The sequence below is a fragment of the Wolffia australiana genome, chromosome 1, assembly GCF_029677425.1.
Source record: "Wolffia australiana isolate 7733 chromosome 1, ASM2967742v1".
Classification (NCBI taxonomy): Eukaryota; Viridiplantae; Streptophyta; class Magnoliopsida; order Alismatales; family Araceae; genus Wolffia; species Wolffia australiana.
In genome coordinates this window covers 10,797,805-10,819,121 of record NC_135835.1, presented here as the reverse complement: position 1 = coordinate 10,819,121, position 21,317 = coordinate 10,797,805, and the positions used below count along the sequence as shown (strand labels likewise).

Below are 21,317 nucleotides of genomic sequence, written 5' to 3'. Positions count from 1 at the left end.
CACGTTAATTTACCAAACCAATTTACCAACATCACGACAAAAGATGTGACCCAAATTAATTTAAGTCCGTGTGCAGATTAATGAAGCTTTACAATTATTTTTAACAACTTAGAAGCAAAAATTAGGCATGCATAAACCTGGACTTTTGAGTTGGTTTTATTTTTTTTCCATTTTTCATCCTTGTTGGCAGAATGGATTTTAGTCAACACCACTATCGGTCCCACTCAGGAAAATTATATCCTATTTAATGGTAGGCCAATACCAAGGGCTGTAAGCAGGATTTTATCCCCGTTCTGCTCCGCTCGCCTCTCCACCTCTATTCGAATATTCCTTCGTTCATTTTTCTCTATCGTTAGGAGCACAACAAAGGACTTTAAAAGTGTAGAGAATGTTACAGAAAGACAGAAAGAGAGGAAGTGTAACTTGAAACTGGTCCTTCGATTTATCTACGTACAAGAAAAACTTATGAAATAAGCAAAACAGCGCTGCCTCACGGACAAAAAGAGAGGAGTGGATACAAAAACTAGTTACGAGCTCCTGGCAAACGTATCTCTCCGAGCAGGACGAGCCGATGGGAAGGGGCTGCCGACAGCGTCGCCGCTCCATCCATGGTTAGGTAGAGATGGCGACGGCAGGCCCCGCAGAGATGTCTATCATCCGTTCCTTCTTGTCGATAATCTCCAGAGGTGCTGAGCCGTTGGCGAGCGGGAGGGCATTCTTCTCGTCGAAGGCGGCGACATGGACGCCCAGAGCAGCCCTTCCCGACGGGTCGGGGTTGCTCGACCACTTCGCATCCCACTCCAGCGCCGCGGCGGTGCTGCACGCCACGCTGGGGCCGCCGGGGACTGTCAGCCTCGCCGAATTCTACAAGGGAGAGGGAGCGTCAAGATGGCCGCTTTTCTTCTCTGTTTTACCTCCGGGAAGGGTTATTCCGTACCTGTGGGAAGAACCTTTCGAAGATCATCCGATAATAGTAGCCCTCTTTGGTCGTCGGGGTGTTGTGCGGGTAGATCTTCTTGGCATTCAACAGCATCTTATCGGTTACCTGGTGAGTTAAGAGATTGGAGGAAGTTATGAGTTGATGACCGGAGCGAATAAGAGAGAATAGGGATGTTCGTGTTCGCGGATGACAGAAGAAGTGACCGACGTGTTTCGCGGCGTGGGCCTTTAGCCCGTCGATCCAGCTGTAGCCGACGCCGTCGCTGAACTGCTCCTTCTGTCGGTACAGGATGTGCTGAAGAAGGAAGAAAAGAAGATGGAGCGAAGAAGTGTTTTTAGATCGTGAGAAGGCACAAGTTCAGAAGATTGAATTTGATTCTCAAGGGCAAGCACCTTGGGGAGAAAGGGTTCCTCCTCGTCGTCGAACGCCTTCCTCAGGATCCACTTCTCCATGCGACCGATGTCGGGCTGGATCTGAGACCAGGGAGCAAAATTCTGTGAGGACGGAACGGACACAGAAGAAGAACAGGTTTTGGGGAAAAAAAAGGAGGCGGGATTCGGGATTGAAGAGGAGGCTCACCATCTTCCAGGCGGGGTCGATGCTCATGGCAGTGCTGATGAACTCCTTGTCCAAGAACGGCACGCGAGCCTCGAGCCCCCAGGCCGAGGTGGCCTTGTTGGCCCTCAGGCAGTCGTACTGATGAAGCGCCTTGATCTGCCGAGTCAGAAGGATGGGTAAGATTCCACAGCACTCGTCCTCGTGCCAGGGGAGATGAGATCATCGCGCGGTACCTTGCGGCACGTCTCGCGGTGGAATTCTTCCTTGTTGGGGGCCTTATGGAAGTAGAGGTAGCCGCCGAAGATCTCGTCGGAGCCCTCCCCGGAGATGACCATCTTCACGCCGAGAGACTTGATCTTCCGGGACATGAGGAACATGGGCGTACTGGCCCTGATGGTGGTCACGTCGTAGGTCTCGATGTGGTGGATGACGTCCTCAATGGAGTCGATCCCGTCCTGCACGGTGAAGTAGAACTCGTGGTGTACCGTGCCGAGGTAGTCCGCCACCTCCTTGGCCGCCTTCAAGTCCGGCGACCCCTGGGGAGAATCGAAGAAGGAGGATAAGAAGCGCGGTGTTTCAATGGCTTTAAGAGGAGCAAGAAAGAGCTTATGGCGAGGAAGAAGAGGAACTCTTTGGGATCACCTTCATGCCGACGCAAAAGGAATGCAGATGCGTGCCCCACTGATCGGCAGCCTTGGAACCCGCCAGATGGCGAGCGGTGACGGCGGCCACCAGCGACGAGTCGAGCCCGCCGGAGAGAAGAACGCCAAACGGGACGTCCGTCATGAGCCTCTTGACGACGGCCTGCGAATTCGGTCGCACCGGTTATTTCGTTCGTTTTGAGAAAACGCGGGACAGTGGAGGCGCAAGAGAGGTAGTACATCTTCGAAGGCCTTCCTCAGAACCAGAGGGTCGTAGGGAACGGAGGGGACGGTCTCGGCGAACCACGGCGGGTTGTACCAGCGCCTGAACCCGTGTTCCTTGCTCGAGTAGAGGTGCCCCGGCGGGAACGGCTCAAAGTGCTCGCACTCGTCGTTGAGCCCCTTCATCTCCGACGATACCCAGATGGATCCTGATCACCGAGAGATTTTCCTCGTCGGAGGTAGCACAAACATTAATAACGAGACAAGAAAGCGGTGGAAAGAGGGAGGAGGTGCAGGGTTGAAGCTGACCGTCGATTCCATAGCCGATGTACAGGGAAGTGACTCCGATGGCGTCCCGGGCGACGAGAAAGGTGTTGCTGCGGGTGTCCAGCAGCACGAAGGAGAAGACCCCGTCCAGCATGTCGATGAAGTCCTCTCCATGCTCCTCGTACTGCCCTCGTTCATCGCCCGTGACGGTCAGTGCGGTGAGACAAGGGAGGAACAAGAAAGAAGAAAAAACAAGAAACGAGAAAGAAGAAGAAGAAGAAGACTAGCGGAAGAGTAGAAGAGAGACGAGGCATACCAGGTGGGCGATGACGTCACAGTCGCTGCCGGTCCTGAAGCTGTGGTTGGGCAAGCTCTTCCTCAGCTCCTCGTGGTTGTAGATCTCTCCGTTGACCTGCTCAAGAGGCGAAAATACGTTTTCATGAATAAAAGCCTATATCATACGGTCGTCGTCGTCGTCCTGTCCCTTCTTCTCCAGTCGTCATCCTCTATATTTTTACTCTTGGATAGGCCAAAGTTTAGGGTTAGTTACCGTGACGATGATGGAGCCGTCGGCGTTGTAGAGGGGCTGGTCGCCGGAGGAGGGGTCGATGATGGCGAGGCGCTGGTGCGACAAGAAGCAGTTACCGTGCTGCGCCAGCCCGCTCCAGTCGGGGCCCCTGTGCCTCAGCCTGTTTGCAAAAACGACCGCCATGAGCTCATGTGCATGAACGTCGAGTGATATACTTTACGACCCATCACTGCGGGGGAATAATCCTTTTATGAAATCATCGTCACTATTGGGACGATTTTGTCACCGTTGCCTGCGTGAATCGTAGTAATTATATTGGCTCTTGTTTGTGTTATCTGATTATGAGAGGGGAAGAGAATCCGTGAAAGAAGCGCTAAGAGCGAGAGAAGCTCATGCTCACGGACGAGGAGAAGAAAGAGCGAGAGGATAGAGAAGAGGAAAGGCCATTGCCTGCGGGAGAGCTCGAGAACTCTGACTCTCTTCGCCTGAGAGTCATCGGAGCAGCCTAACACTGCCAGAATCCCACACATGGCGACTGCACGAGGAGGAAGACGAAGACGAAGGAGAAGGATATATAGAAGAAAGTTCGCTGCTTGGAGATGACATATCCATGAGAAGGAGCCCCGTATTTATAGGCAAAGGAGGGAGGCCCCCCAGCGGCGCCGCTCCATCGCGTCGAGGTATACTCTACCACGTGGCGGCGCTTCCTTCGCTTGTCTCCGGCCTTCACCAGGGTTATCCATCCGGATTATGACGTGATTATGGCACATCCGCCGTGGGTCTCGTCTGCTGTCCATCGTTCTTTCCGAAAATTGTCGCCATGCGGAGGCCCGGTGTAACGTTGGCTGCGAAGGAGGAAAACGCAGGAGGAATATTCGAGACGAAATTCGCGTACTCCCATCCATTTGATTATTTTGATCTTTTCACCACTTCCGATTCTCGCTATTCCTAATCCGGGATCCGGTTTCTCTGATTCTTTTTCTTTTCCTTCTTCTTATTCTTCTCGTGATTACCGTCTTCTACGTTAGTTCCGTGTGGATTCAACCTTCATTTGTTTAAACGCGGAGAAGGTACAAAAACGATTGTTTTTTTCTGATTTATTTCTGTAATCTGGTGGGTGGCTGGGCCCGTCGGGAGCGGAGACTACTTAGCGACGTCTCTTTTCTTTATCGAGGCCGAATGAGTGCGGCGCATGGGCAAGGTGTTGTTAATACTCATGTATGTGGATGAGAACGCGTCGGCGCGGCGAATCGGCAGGATACCCGATACTGAAGATCAGGGAAAAGTGACGGGAGGGGGAGAAAGGGAGAGAGAGCAGACGGCACGCCAAGACTCTCTAAATGCCACGCGCAAGATTTATTAAGAGAAAAGAGAAGCGGTTTAGTTAGGACTTTTACAATGTCAACTCGGAATCGCAGGCTTAAAAAACCGTAGTCGCCATGTAAGTAGGATTTGAACTAGCCAGATTCCCCGCGAGACTAAGCTCGGAGGAGGATCTATCACAGGATCTTATCCTACCAAACCATCCACTTGCTTGATTCCATTTCTGGCAACGAAGATGCGTTTGGAATCAATCTCAAGTTCGGATCTTCCACCGTCCGCCGTCCACGACAGCACGACGCAGACACCACCGGAGTATCCACGTCAATCTCGTGCCATCGCTGTCTTCTTACGTAAATACTATGAATTCCCATAAATACTATGGAAGGGGAGGTAGAATATTTTTCTTGAAGCGACAAGAGATGAGCTAATGCACTAAAGATGGATTCATGGAGAAGAGCCCAAAAACGTCCCAATCCGGCAACAAGACAATTTCCGATGATAAGAGCCAGAACTTCAGGGTTAAATTGTCGTCTTGCCCATTCCTCCCAATGTCGAGTCACCACCGCGCATGGGCGAGGAGTAAGATAAGGATCCTCGGCGCGGCGAATCCGCAAAGGGTAGCTAACAGTGAGTATTTAAGCAGAAACGACAAATGGCGAAGCTTCTTTCCTTCATCCCATCTGGCGTCTACGGTGATGCTATGTCAATCTTAGGTGTGTGAGAGAGAGAATGATTTATCTTTTTAGATCAGGATTCCAATTCCGATGAGGATCCAGCTCAGATCCCGTCGGACGGAATGTTCCAAGCCTATCCACTTGCTCGATTCCGTTTCTTCGCAACGCAGATGCATGGAATCAAGCTCATGTTCAGATCGTCCGATCTTCACTCTCCACGACGGCACGACGCTGACCTCACGGAATTATCCACGTACGTAATTATCTTGTGCCCTTGTCTTATTATGTGTAACGAAAGTTTTTGAGAAATATTCATTGATAGTCTGGGAAGGATATTTGATATTCGTTGAGCAACAAGGTGATCGTTGGGAACTAGTTTGACCCGTATATTGAACTATATTAGAAATAAGGATTTGAAATGGCGTGCAGTGGGAAGATTATAAAGAGTTAGAATTAATGTGTTTTGAAAAGAGCGAAAGAATTTGAATTGAGATACTTAGGAATAACTGTGGTTTCACTGATTAGAGCGAGGTCAATAAAAATTTGAAGACAGAATTTGGGATTCAAGAGAGAAAGCAAAATTCGTATGGACTGGTAAATGGAGAACACGCGGAATCGAGGGTAAAATTTTTGCAGTAACCGCAAATATATTGGATTTAGAAATAGATAGAGAGAATTGGTGAAAGTAAGTTTGATGATCAAATAAGATTAAGGTAAATGGGGTTTAAGGAAGTGGGATTTAGAGATAAATAAATTTCTGAGACCTAAGAGAACAAATACAATGGTTGAGATTGAGTTCAACAAATTGGTACGTAGACTTCTAAATTAAAGGACTTGAGAAAATTAGAATATTAAATTGTTGGACGACTTTGAGAACTGATAAGAAATAAAAGCTGAGACAGGTACGAAATAGACTTGGACCGGTGTAATTTATACAACCTTTCATTATTGTATTTTATTTGCTTCTCCGATAATACCTCTGTAGAAATTTAAGTTGCTGAGAGCTAGAAAATGGAAAATCCTCGACAGAGACTAACTGAATGAAAAAGGAATAAGAGAAGTCAAACCCGAAGGTGGGGAAGCTCATGATGGATGAGGTAAGGATGATATATATTTTAAGGCTCTAGGAAAGGATACGTTTAATGGTAGAATCAGGAATAGACCCTGACCTGGATAAAGTATCCATGCTCTCTACTTATTAGATATGTTTTTTTATCTATAAATCATTTTGAACGTCTAATTCAGCCCCTCCTAAGTCTTTCTTATTTCTATTAAGTTCTAATTCATCAAATTAATGAGCTAATTTAGAGTTCACTGATGCTCCCAATAAAAGAGAAAAATAAGCCTTACACTCTATTTTGACATTAATCATCAACCGAAGAAGAAGGTGTCTTCTTTTGGAGTATAATTTGAATGGAACTAAAGATATGGGACTTCAAGAAGAGGTCTTTCATTAGATAGAAAATTTAAGTTCCAAAGCAGAGTTTTTGAATCATTATCTGATCAATAACATAACACAACACTTTGAGTTGGAGTTTAAAAATATGATCAAGATGGATCTCATGGGACTTCAATTTGATGGGTTGACAAATACGGATGACTGATAAGGACTATACAATTATGTGAAGATATAAAAGATACAAATGATTCATTTTTTATCTTTAATTGAATCATGTCTTAGTGAAGATATTGGTTTACATCTCCATCACATAGCTAAAGCCCAATAGTAGAGGCAACTCCAAAGACCTATGGACCAAGCCCCAGTGGAAAAAGAGGACACATGTTAGGAGTAATATATTTCACCTATCACTTTGCAAGACACATTAATTTGTGTATTTTGTGCATCACAAAATATCTACATGGTAAATATCATGTTGAATTAGTTATTCCTCGACTGACATGGAGTTATAGTTTCAATTGGTGATATAAATATTTTAGTTTTTAGTTTTTCATTGTATAATTATTTATTGGTTCACAAACAGTATATGCATTGAATGGATTCAACTTTCTGAAATGGAAGGAAGCAGTGATCCTTCACCTTGGCTTTATAACTTTGGACTTATACTTCCAAAAACCAATGTCTGCTCTTCTCACAGATAACCTCTACCATGATAAATGGTAAAGACCTAAAATATTTTTCCTTACATACATGTGACATCATGTATCAAAGGAAAATAAGGGAAAGTAGCCTCTATCTGCTTGACTATTACATATCTTGACCTGACTGATGTAAAAGCTCATAGGAAATGAGAAAGCTAAATCTGGATGGAGTTTCAGTTTTATTCAGTTTAAGGGAAATAAAATCATTCATGAACACAAGATATAGATGTGTGAGGCCATGAGGAAAATGGAAACACTCGGCATAAACTTGGAGTGATTGCATCTGATGACATCATTGAAGTCTCCTATGGTACAATGGATGAGCAATGACTAGTTCCTGGTTTTAGCATTCAGCGAGAAAACTTCAAACTTATAGCACAGTGATAAAATGAAAAGCCTTTTCATAAGAAAAGGACCAGCAGTCTAAGCTTCACAGACCAAAAAACATGCATTTAATAGACACATAAACTTCAAGAACTAACAATAAAGTTAAAGTAAACTTATTTCTAGAAATTTGGTCATATTTAGGAATTCATAAAGAGGAAAACATGGTTAGAAATGTACCATTCGGGCCTTTTGGCCTATGTCAGAATTAAGGAATCAAACTCAGCTTTTGTTCCTCACTTAAGTTGGGGTTTGAATCTAATCTCAAATTGCATATTTGAGCCAATCTTCTGCAGGAACCGAACAAGGAGGATTCCAACTGAAAGTGAGGCATTTATCATCAAATCATTGACGTAGGGTTGCATTGATCATGAAGTTAGCAACGATGATGTTTAAAATTTTCAGTTGCGGCCATGTTCTACATGGGATTTTCAAAACTTAAAAAACTTGGTCTCCATTTCATTTTTCTCACCTCTATTATTATTTTCATGAGGGACAACGCACGTCATATTCTCAGGTTATTTGGGGTGTGACTATGATTTCACAATTTTCCCTAATGTACTCATATATGGCACATATGATTTTAAATTCTCATTTGATTATCAAAATATACTTGAATCATGGATACATCCCATTTATGTAAACCACATCTTGAGTTGACTTCCATCATAAAATGGATTACATCTTATTAGAAGATTTTTGGAATATAGCATTCTGTTTCATTTAAGCACACCAATCGAAGATACAAATAGGGGTCAACCATTGAGTGTTATGGAAACTTATAACTCAGATTTTGGGGTGGATTAATGATTAATTAATCATTAATTATAGTCTTTTAGGTAATATGAATCAAAACAACAATATTTATAAACCTTACTAGATAAGGAGAGTAAGGGTCGATCCTTAGAGAGCAAAGTAATAGTTAGTGAATTTTTAGTTTTAAAAAAAATTTGGTAGATTTGCATAAGTTTGTTTCATACTTATAATTTATTACTTATAAAGCAAAGTAACGAGATTTACTAAAGTTATAATTATAAAATCTTATCCAGATGAAAATTAATGCTCGAAGAAAATGTTAGACAAAGTATGATTTTTGGGCACTTTTAAGATATTTAGGAAATTATTTTAAATTTAAAATAAAATAATAATAAATTTAAATTTAACCATCTAGATGTTTGAGGTGTTGGAAACGTCTGGATGTTGGCTAGCTGCTCCAAGACTAACCTGCAGACAAAGGTGAACATAAAGGGGTGAGAGAAAGAAATAATGATCGAACATCTTTGTCACCCTGCTAAGGCCCAAGACGATCAAAGACTCTTCCACTTCTCTAGCCGATCTTGCTCTGGAACGTCCCTGTTCTACCCAACTCTCACTAAAGGTAAGAGGACTCAAGAACAATTGCACACAGGCCACTAAATATTGGATTTAGATTGAAACAAGACTGAGTATTATATTGGATTGTGAGGGGTTTTATATAAGGAAGAGAGAGAAATGATGACCCTTGGATATCCCAAAGACTTGAATGGTCCAGATATTTTATGCAGCCTCAATCCTGGTGAAGAGGTGTCATCCAATCAGGTTTGAGTCCTCTGATTGCTCCTCATTATGGTCACTCACTTGGCTTCCTTTTTTTGAAGATTTGGCCTTAATGAGATTAAAGGCTCATTAAAGTCATGCATGCTGTAACTCTGGGCCACTCCTGGGGCTCTGAACGTGGTAGGGCCTTCTTGAACTTTTTTTCCTTAGTCCAATAATCCTCAAATGAGACCTAAACCTGAAAATGTCAAAAACTCAAAAAGAGAAGCGAGATTCGTTCCGCTTGACTCATAGAGTCAAGTGGGGTTGGTCTAAAAGAATACTTATAAATACTCAATTACTAATTTAGGCCAACTTCATGAATTAAGTGCAAAATGATGTTTAAATGATAAATTTAAATATTTATAGTCATTAAATAGTTCACTCAAGCATGCAATTTAACATCTATTATTTGACTAATCAGAAACCTAGTTTAGATGAATTTGGATGGCTTTTCTAAGAGTATGTCTTCTTGAATGAATATATGTGATCATGAACCTGTCTATCCCAGGCTTTGATTGAAAATCAATATTAGTTCTTAAGTCTTTATTGGAACTTAAGGAACATGATTATGGAGCTTTGCACCTAACCCTCGTATTTCTCTGTTTTTGCTCTCATTTTCTACCATAACCAATTGTTTTATCTGTATTTCTACATTATTGTAATACACATTTTCTGAAATTCAGGAATTTATCAAAAGAAAGTATATAAAATCATCAAAGTTATGAAAAATCAGCGGGAATTTTTCAAATAAAATGCAAGAGGTAATTTTTGCATTGTATCCTTCACTCATTCACCCATTTATTTTTTTATAAATCTCATACACGGTGTGCAATGCCTTCATTTCACATGAACTGGAAAGTCCAACTTATGCTATCAATATGTTATGATAATGTGTTTTAAGGAATCCCTAGAAACTAATTAGATACTGGATAGCGAGAGGAGTATATTTCCTGGGAAGATTATTTCCAAAGCCACATTTATCATGCACAGATTCTGATACTATCTCCAATTTAAAATTAGTTTTGCCAATTCATGCAATGGTTGATCAAGTTCATTTACATCTACTGACTTGGATGGTGTATTTTCAATATCTCTATCTCAATTGCTATCTTTATCTCTGTCTCAACTTCTATCTTTATCTTTATCTCAACCTCTATCTTTTTATCTATCTCTGAGTCTATCTCCACATCTGTGTCTATTTCTATCTCTATCTCTGTCTCTGCCTCTGTGTCTGTCTCTGTCTCTATCCCTATCTCTATCTCAATCTATAACTCTAACTCTATCTATATCTATATCTATATCTATATCTATATCTATATCTATATCTCCATCTATATCTATATCTATATCTCCATCTATATCTATATCTATATCTATATCTCCATCTATATCTATATCTATATCTCCATCTATATCTATATCTATATCTATATCTCCATCTATATCTATATCTATATCTATATCTCCATCTATATCTCCATATCTATCTCTATCTCTATCTCTATCTCTATCTCTATTTCTATCTATATCTCTATCTCTATCTCTATCTCTATATCTATCTATATCTCTATCTCTATCTCTATCTCTATCTCTATCTCTATCTCTATCTCTATCTCTATATATCTCTATATCTATCTATCTATCTATCTCTATCTCTATCTTTTTTCTTTATCTTGATCTAAAAATATATCAAGCTATGTCTCTATCTCAATCTCTACCACTATCTCTATCTTTGTCTCTGTCTCTATTTCTAGAAAGTACTCCTACTTAGGAGTTGATATTTTTGTGCATATATTCTATTCCTCCATTCATGTTGAAGATAGGGGAGAAACTCAAGTGATATTATAAACCATTTCTAAAGGGCTAGAAATAAATTCAGTTTAAGGATGTTGATACCATGATTAGAGGACTCATAATTAGATGTTTTTGAAATGATTCAAGCCTTTTAAGCAGGGGTCTATCGTGTTATTTACATAATTTCATGAATATTCAGGCATATCCTAAAATAACATTGAATTCACAATATTTATATTTTAACAAATCGCTGCTTGACTTCATTGTGAAGTCAAGTAATTTTATTCTTGAGAAATATTTCTCTATCTCTTATGTGTAGGATTTCAGGAATTAAGTGATAGAAATATCATATGTTCTCACACTCGATGAAAGCTTAGATCTAATGCATTGGTGGGCTGTTAGATAAAAATGGAGAAATTTTAGACTTAGGCCTCAGTTGCTCAGTTAGAGGGATGTGTGCCATGAACTGGCTCCATCTCCTAACCCCTTAATGTCTTTCTTAAATTGAGCATGAAATTTAAATAATGGAGCTCTTAACCAATGAGAAAAAATATTGAAATGGTATATCTTAGCAAATATACAAGGGCACCTTAGTGATCATGCAGCTTGTGTATATATTCTATTCTTATATTTATCTTCATATTGGAAATCAGAAAAATCAGGAATCAGAAAAATTCATTATGTAGTATAAATTTTGATACACCCGAATGGTTTAGGTGTATTCAAGTGATTTCCTATCCTCCCTGACCGTGCATTCTGATATGCAGTATAAGTACCTAAGTAGGTAGAGATACCTCAATGTCTCAAGATATATTAACACCTCGGGAACTTAAAGTCTATCCATCTTCATCATTCATATCCATTTCATCCATTTTACACTTATTTTCTCTTTCTAATCTTCCATTTGTACCTCTTTTTCTCTTTTTTTAAGCCAATTTCTCTGTATAAACCCATTACATCTCTAGTTTAATTCTCAAGAATATTACAAAACAATCCCATAATTATAATTTGCAGTTACCTCCCTATTTTAATAATTGTTGATCAAATGCAAAATGCTGGAGAATATTGATGTACCAAATGCACATGCTCACATCCCAATATCCTTTCTTACTTCTTGCACACCCATCATCAGTACATGTCTCCTTTGTTTGGTTCTGATGGCACCACAAACCTGATCTATAGAAGCTTCATTCAATGTAAGATTAAAAGAACTACAAAGGGCCTTTTATACAAATTAAAAAGCAAATGATAGAATCACCTCTAAATGTATCCACATTTTATACGAATTCAACAGATGATGTTTTTGTTCTTCAATAATTTCATTCTTATCCTTTTAAATATAAAGCCTCTACATGTATCTTCATGATTCTAAGCACATCAAATCTCCTCATCTTCAATTAGATGAGCGGTTTCATTGATCCAGCATGATCATCTTCCTGTTCTAATTACATTGGAAGGGTAGGGAACATTCATTGGATGAATTTCTTTCAAGCGTTTATCCTATTTATACTTGTTGATAACTTTTTATAAAACCCTTAAATTTGAACATATATTTTAAAATCTAACAGACCATCTGTGTCCGACCCTCTAGACCCATGTATCAGTCTAGTTGATTTCACCAATGGTCTAATAAATTATATTGCCATCATTATTAATGAACTATATCAACACAAATATTGAGTTTTCATATCATGGGGAGCCAAGCTACACCTCATGCTCTAGACGATACTTGAGAATAAAACACATGTAACCTTACTACAACTAGTTGTCTCTCCTTGAACTGTAAGGTTCCATGACTCTCCTTGAACTGATGCCTTCGGAACTTAAGGTATGTTTAATTTGAAGACCCTGATATGGCATCCCATCCAGCGTTGACACATTAATAAATCACTAAATAACTCTTCTATAAAATTTTAATACCTTGGCCAAGGACCTCATCACATTGTCATACTCAGGTTGTCTCACCTGATAACAATGGTAAAGAATCTCATCTTGACCACACAATCACCTTCATGGATTCATTGCTAAATTTGATGTAGAAATTATTTGTATCTTTTATTGAAAGACTCATGTGTCTTAGATAAAATACAACCATCTATCTATAAGGTGTCTTTGGTGTCTCGGGTCTAAGGATCACTTACACAAACTGATGAATCAACATAAAAATCAGTTAGGTATAATTCATGCAGGGATTTATATGGATTAATTCAAAATAGGTGTTGCCTAAAGGGCACCCACAGTCTGTTTTTACTGTCTACACACTATTGGTTGTGGGATCTTCCACACTCACCATATAGATGGGAATAAATGCGGCTTGATAACATAGTGAATGCATGGATATTTAGATATATTTTAGATGATTTTGATATTATTAATTCATAATTTATCATGTTATTATTTGAATTTAACCAAATATTTATGCATGAGCTAGAAATTCCATTTTTGCACATTATGGTTATTTTTCACTAATTTCCTTGACTTCTCTCAAGTCAAGCAGTTTGATTAATGATGAGTATTTTATAGTCCCCAATGTGAAGAAATTAGATGAATGAGAAGGCAGAATTCTTAGGGAATTGGAGAATTTTTTAGATCTTAGTTATTCTACGAAGGGGCTTGAAAGGATCAAGTGGAGTTGTGGACCTTCAAAAGAGAAATCTAGAGAAGATAGGACACTACCTGACTTACCCATTGGGCTATCAAAAGCCTTACAATAATGACGCTGAAGATCACGAGGGGAAGCTCTCAACCCATGGAGAAAAAGAGAAACTGACAAGAAAATATAATAGAAAATGCCTAAAGTGGAATTTTAGTAATTCTTTGTGTGTATAAATCCTCCTTTTCTCCCTAATTTTCCCTCATTCTGGACGTGCTCTAGCAAGTGGCTGGCCAGCAGAACAACGCATATTTCAGAATTCATGTTGTTCAACCTGCTTAATGTAAGTTTATTGAAGTTTTCCATTTATTATATTTCTTGTTTGCATTGAAAAATGCCTGATCCTGGCAAAATATAAGGACCCAAACTAGAGAGTAAGCACTGAGGGCTCAGTAAACTTGCATTGAGGTTTTAGGAACCTAGATTTACATTTTCCCCATCATTATCCAACCATTTCCCCTTTAAAAACATCATTTTCTCACTCTAAACAATCATTTTCCCTAATTTCTCTCTCCATAATTTTTTTCTCTCTCTAGGCCTTTGTCCATATCCCTACTTCATTCCCTTAAAATTTCATGAAAAACATCCTTACTTTATGCCTTCAAATTTCATCTCAAACTCTCTCTACACCATCTCTTAATTTTCTCTTTCTAAACTCATTTATTTCTCTCTGTAAAATCTCTCCCCATATATCTCTAGATTCACCATCATTTTCTATTTCAGATCCCAAAATATCACCAAAGAAAATCATTTTCTAGCCTTTAAAAACTCAGTTTTCCCCCTTCCCGCCGTCGCTGTACGCTGTCGTGCGCTGCCGTGAGGAGCATGTGTGGCTAGGGCACTCTTCCACCCGTCGGTCCGCGCATGGGCGGTGCGCATACCTGCTGGAAAGAAGAGCCCACTGTGCAGGACTTAGCCAAATCAGCTAAGTCCTGCATTAATTGGGCTAACCCTATTAGGTCAAGCCCAATAGGCCGACCCAATGAGCAGACCCAGCCCCAAACCAACCCGAAGGCCTGTTGCCGCTCCGCCACCGCCACTGCCAGCGATCACTAAAGCAGGTATTTTCCTCATTTTTGCATTTAAAAACTATTTAAAAAGTCAGAAAAATCAGAAAAAATTAGGAAACGTTATTTTGCCGCATTTAAAATTTCCAAAAAATGGAAAATCCCTAAAATTAATATAATTGATTTCTAATTATTTTAACATCTAAAAAATTCTTAAAAAATCTATGACTATCGTTTTTCATATTTCTAGTTGTTTTTGGTGTAAATTAAATTATAGAAAAATATAAAAACATTTATTTTTTTATTTCTGGTGTTAATTAAAATTAGGAAAACTAGTGTAATATATTTCTAGTGTTTTTCTTTGTATTTCTGCTTCATTTTAAATCATATAAAATGATATAAATTAACTAAAAATCCAGAAAAAACCCAGAAAATATATATCTCTTTTGAGCTCAATTTCTTCATTTCAAGCTTAAGAAAAATTCTGAAATTAGATTTCTGCCTCTCCATTGATTGACCCCTTACTTGCCCTATATTAATTATAGAGGAAATTTTCATGAATATTTTTGGTTAAGTCTGAATTAAAACAACGACATAAACCCCCTAAATTTGGTATTATCACGGCTATTGTATGATGTTATTTCAATATTATCCTTGAGTATCAAATATCTATAACACTACAGATCTTTGCATTATAATATCATTATAATACATTTAGTCATAGCATATATTCATGGACTTAAGTACGAGAATCACACATGCATTAACATACAAATAATGTATCAACAAATATTATACTAGATAGATGTGAAATTGGGAGGCCAGCGATACATATTTTCGTCATCGACCTCGTCTGATGATTTGATTGTGCAGACATTGTTTGGCACCAACACCTTCTACTCATCTAACTACATAGCCTCATGCACCGGATCTGCCAATGGCCATCCAAGGTAAAGAGAGAAATTAAAAAAATATTCTAAAATATATTAATATTTAGAACATAAATATAGTAAATTGTTTAACATCATCAATTTCACTCGTGTTTTATATAAGATATACACCCAAACTTCAAATATATATATTATTCCTACAACTATTTTCCTATTTTCAAACCTATATAAATTAGGAGAAAATGTATTACCTTCCAATGGATGTACCCCTTTACATATGCTTATTACATAATAATTATGATGAAATTTATATTGAGCATTATATAACAACTACAACCCAGAAAATGAATAAAAATCCCCATATTTTTTATGTATCTTCATCTTTGATGACAAACTATACCTGCATCTCTGGTTAGTGGGGGACTACTGAGTTAAACCTGAGATTCAACAAGAGCTAATTATTTGAAAGTGTGTTTATGTGCCATATTTATACAAAAACCTGATTTATGTTACCAAAATTGTTTTGAAAAGTTTCTATAATAATTTATTGAACTCAATGGTATGCACCAAGAATTGTCCCACATTAGTAAATAGAAAGTTTTACATCTCACCTAACCTATAGACCTTATCTTGTCACTTCTGTGATGAAATTTCATCATGAAACATCTCATGTTAAATTTTATCAAGGGGGTAACTTATTCATTTTCCTTCATTATTGTTTGATATTTTTGTTCTGAAGGGGTGAAAGTCTTTTGGGACAGGAGGAAAAACTTTGTACTAGTGGGAGGGGAAAAAGTAAATCATGAACAGAGATGGAAATGTTTTTTGGAAGTGGGAGGCCCATATGATTCGTATAAATTAGAATTTTATTAAAATAAAAAATAAAGGTAATTAGAAATTATTATAAATATTTTATCTTTTTTATTTCGTGGAACATATTTTGCCAACTGCATTTTGGCAAACATACTTTTTGTTTCTCTTTCTCTTCCAATATCTATCTATTTATATTTATTTATATTTCTTTATCTCTCTATACACCTTGCTATCTCCACCACTTTCTCCATTCTATGGAAGATCTCACAGCTGTAGCACACAGCTAAAAATGCACAGTTGCAAAGACACTGACTATTTGCAGTTGTGCAACCGCAGCTCCTGATCAGAAGCACCCTACGCAGCCACTATGTTGCACACCCCCTCAAGTCAACCTCACTCATCTTCTTAATTATTTTTAAATATATAGAAATATAAACATACGTATTTTCGTCTTCTGTTGTCCTGGTCCCTTATTATTCATATATTTTGAAATATAATTCCTACACACTTTTTTATTTATTATTACTATCTTAATATATGATTTTTTCTTATTCTCTAACTCTATATCAGATCTATCTCTTGATCACAAGTTATTCTGGATATAACCTCACTCGTCAATATACATCCAAAGTGATATTAAATCTTTTAAATATTATTAGATTTAACTGAATTTAGTTACAATGACACATTAACATACCTAATTTTGTTACATCAAGAGGACTGTAATCAAACATAATTTTGGCATACAATGGCATGGATGTTTGTGACATATATTGTGATGAAAAGTAAAGCATAATCGAATAAAGACATTTTAGAATTCGTTGGTTTCACCTACTTCCACCATTCGATAGATTTAATAAAAGTCAAAATACCATAACAAGCCAAAATTTAACTCCACATTGAGGAAAGCTATTTTCACATCTATATGATGTAGATCTAGATTATAACGAGATAATAAGGCCCTTTCTATTATTAATGTGTCTGTAAGTAATATGAAATATAAGGAATGATCAAATTTTATGCCTTCTGTTTGTGTATGAATGTAAATGTTAATAAGAGTAACATAGAAATCATCGGCTTGTCAAATGTGGTTGTGGGAGTGCAGATAAAGACTCCACATACATCAGCATGAAATATAAAATAAGAAAATAAGAAATTTACATCAGATAATCTCAAGGTGTTTATGTTGAAGAGGACTTTAGTATGATTGAGAACTGTTTGTTGAAACAAGCTTTTGGACTATTCTACTTCAAATTGATTTTAAAACCTTTTATTTTAAAGAAAAATTGTTAGCCAGTTCATATTCCTGAATCATGGTGGGATCAGCTGGATATTGTTGGCACTCTATGCAGATGGTGTTATACTTGCTACTGAAAACTTTACCTTGTTTGGTACCATGAAGATGGCATTCTACTTGGCACTTTATCCAGGTGACAAAAGAATTCCTATTTAGTCAACCTGATATGAACCACATGGGTGAATCATACCTTTTTAGATGCATTTATATCCATTTGGATATGAATATATCCCTAGGCATTCGATGAATATTAAAAACGTCCTACAAATTGAATATATTTTTATAAAAGATGATTCACCTCAAAAACCTCTATTGTCATAGGAGATAACTTGAAAAGGTTTCAATGTCCTTATTCCAAACAATTAGGACAGGCTTGCAATGAAGGATAGCTATGTTATGCAGTAATTGAATTTCTTATTTATGTGCAGAAATAAATATACCCAGCCTGACCTAGATGCTAAAATATAGTCAAACATATCATTGTCAATCAACCAGCAAGGTTGTAAGATATCTGAAAGAGACAAGATGATGATGCTTAAATATAAGCAAACACATCATGGCAAAGTCATGGGTTTTCAATACTCATATTTGCATCTATTTTTGGGTAAAATAATTTCAAAGTCTAGATATTTTTTCATGTAGTTTTCATGGAGATATTTCCTTGGTATAATTCAAAAAAGCTTTTCAAGATCATCCAAAACGCTTACAAACAAGCCACCTTGTCCTCTATAAATCATCTTTAACTACTATTAATAGACCCCTTTCGTGCCCTATTTCGTGTAGAGTAACTAACTTTAAAATCACTAAACTATTGTTGGCCAAGTCTGAATTAATTTTGTTAAAAGAGACCCTAAATTAGGACATATAACTATCCTATTTGACTGAACTGTAATGATTAGGTGACCATCTGAATTTGCACGACTATCCCAAGCACATGGAAGCTGATTATAAGTGTGTGTATGTGTGTCTGCGTCACAACGTATTTAAGCTACCCGAAAATTATTTTTTTTTGGCATGAAGCAGGCAAAATTTATAAAAATTTAAGGTTTTTGTAAAATAATGTAAATGCCTTCTTTAAGAGGATAAAATCAATAAAGTTACAACTATTGGGAGATTGAAGATCTTTTAGGTGTTCATTATGACCAAGATATCGGAATGTCATAAGAAGAGAAACCTTGGGATGAATTCATCAATCCGACATATTTGTAACTAAACAGTAACTTGAAAATAAATAGACCTTATCTGGATCTGAACTTACAACAGGTTGCTTTTTTAATTATCTATTCTTCCCTCGTCTCAAAACTAATTGATGTGTTTTTTTTGAAATTTTGAAGTTTCTGGATCTCAGTTTTATGAGTAATCCAAAATCATACTCTGATTCAATGTATATGTTTCACAACGCCTGATTCTGTCAAAGCCGTATTTGCCAAATGAGAAACAATGATGATAATTCAGATAAGCACAAATCATTTTTTTCTTCTAGATAAATCCAAGCAGTGCATATTTTTGTGTTACTGAGGAAAAACTGTTGTGACCCCTAGTGTTGTGCCACACACCCCATGCGTCTTAGGGCTTGAGAACTGGGATCTATTCAATTGCTTCTGTCGTAAGCTTCTATACTGAATGCTACCTAAACGCCAATGACCATGATATGTGACCATATATGTTGGTCTGACAAACCACATGTCCTTCCAATAAGATCCAAATTTTCTTGAAGCTTACTTTTCAAAAACTTCAAATGTACGGTATTGTTCTATTAATAAGATTCCTGATGAAATTAATTTAATAATACAGTGAAAAAGTCTTTAAAATAGAAAATCATCATACTGACAAAAAAATAATTAAGTTCTATAATTAACTTAATTTTTTTTATTTTGAATAATTATTTCTATTTCAATAACATGTAAATATATGAAACCATGTATTCATGATGAATGATGAAGACATAAATATAGTGGTGATGTGGAAGATTGAAACTAGTACAATACATAAAATAACCATAAACAAGGTCTTAATGGAATTTTTAAAGAAGATATTAATGTATTTATCTCAAGGGAAGTGGAATTAGCAGGACATTTTTGGTTTTCCATGTCAGCAAAATATTTTTTGCTATTTCAAGCTTGAATTCTTGAAAGAGATCAAATATTTACCATCCAAACTTTTTTTATCTATGAGACTTGAGTGAATCTCACTTTGTATTAAAAAATGAGAGTATCAAGCATTTGGCATGATGATCTCTAGCCACTACTTTTGTTCAGTCTACAATATTCTACTGTCAGCATCCAGATTTTGCTTGTTGCAGCATGTCAGCAAGAAATGAAGTGGAAAAAACACCTAGAATATTTAAAAAGATATTAACAAAAGAATCAGATCACCGAATAACTATCTTGCTGCTTAAATAATTTTTTAGAGAATCATATCAAATAAGTATTGATGTTTAAAAAATAGCTATCTTGGTGTCTGATGAATCTGCAAGGTGAATGTTACTCACAACACATGTTATCTGGTTCTCTTTCTGTATTGTTTCTTCTTACTCCACATGGCATGTTACTTTTAAAGTAGTTTATTTGATGAACCATTGATTTAGGCGTTGTTTCCCACCTTATTCCCACTTGGCTCATTAGGGCTAGGATTTGACAGTCCCGGTTTTGCAAGGACCTAAACATTATGTAAACGTGGTCCAATCTTGTCCGCGGCCTATCTTGTCCCGGTCCATTCATGTTGTCAAGTTATTGCCAAAGTCAAACAAAAAATGTAAGGAGGCATGGAAGAAGACAAAAAATAATAAAAAAAGGAAAACAAAAAAGGATAGAAGAAGAAAGAAACATAATTATAATAATAATAATAATAAGAAAACAGAAGAATAAAAATGAAAAGGAAATGAAAAGAAGAGACCAAAAAAAGAAGAAAATAAAATGACAATGAAGAAGTAAAGTAGAAGATATTAACCTGAAAATAAGAACAAAGGAAGATGAAAATATTATTAAAAAAATAAGAATAAAAAAAAAGGAAGATGAAAATACTGTTAAAAATTAAGAACAAAAAAGAAAGAAAAATACAAATATTATTAAAAAAATAAGAAGAAGAAAAGTGAGGAAGACGAAAATATTATTAAAAAAATAGGAAGAAAAAAAGAATGGAAGATGAAAAGAAGAAGAGCATAATATGGAAGGATGATGAAGAAGAAAAAAAAGTAGGGAAGATGAAAAGAAAAACAAAAGAAGAAAAAACGAATAAAATAAGAAACGGAGAAAAAATAGAAGAAAAGTAGGAAAGAAAAAGAGAGGAAGAAATGATGTGACGGGAGAGAATTTAATAAAACTAAGAAAATGACTAGGTGACCTTATGAAAAATTTTAAGGGGCGCAAGCACGGACTGGAAATGGAAGGGGGGAGCGTGAACATGGAAGAGGGGGGAAGACGGGAAAGAGTGGATCCTAATTTGGCCCAATTATTTGTTCTCACTTCCTCGTACATCTATACATGTAATTTTTATGCATGACATAACTTTTAGGGTTTCATTGCCAAACATGGTCAACAGTCAATACCCTCAAAATGACACAACTTGTTGCACTTAGAAGCTATAGGATTCATAAAACCCTTATTATAATATTAATGTACAAACCATTGTAGATAAACTGGATTACA

General features: G+C 37.3%; 1 protein-coding gene across 1 annotated transcript; it reads right to left on the bottom strand.

The window, feature by feature from the left end:
- Positions 1–419: 419 nt before the first annotated feature.
- LOC144706192 (asparagine synthetase [glutamine-hydrolyzing]-like) lies at positions 420–3,767 on the bottom strand. The gene is made up of 12 exons (XM_078579127.1): positions 3,608–3,767; positions 3,179–3,317; positions 2,945–3,040; positions 2,671–2,812; positions 2,380–2,570; positions 2,141–2,302; positions 1,732–2,034; positions 1,520–1,654; positions 1,333–1,413; positions 1,148–1,234; positions 938–1,045; positions 420–864 (listed from the first exon to the last, which is right to left on the bottom strand). Exons 1-12 carry the CDS (start codon positions 3,685–3,687, stop codon positions 613–615), a joined length of 1,776 nt encoding a protein of 591 aa, XP_078435253.1. The 5' UTR covers positions 3,688–3,767; the 3' UTR covers positions 420–612.
- Between the last annotated feature and the right edge of the window lie 17,550 nt (positions 3,768–21,317).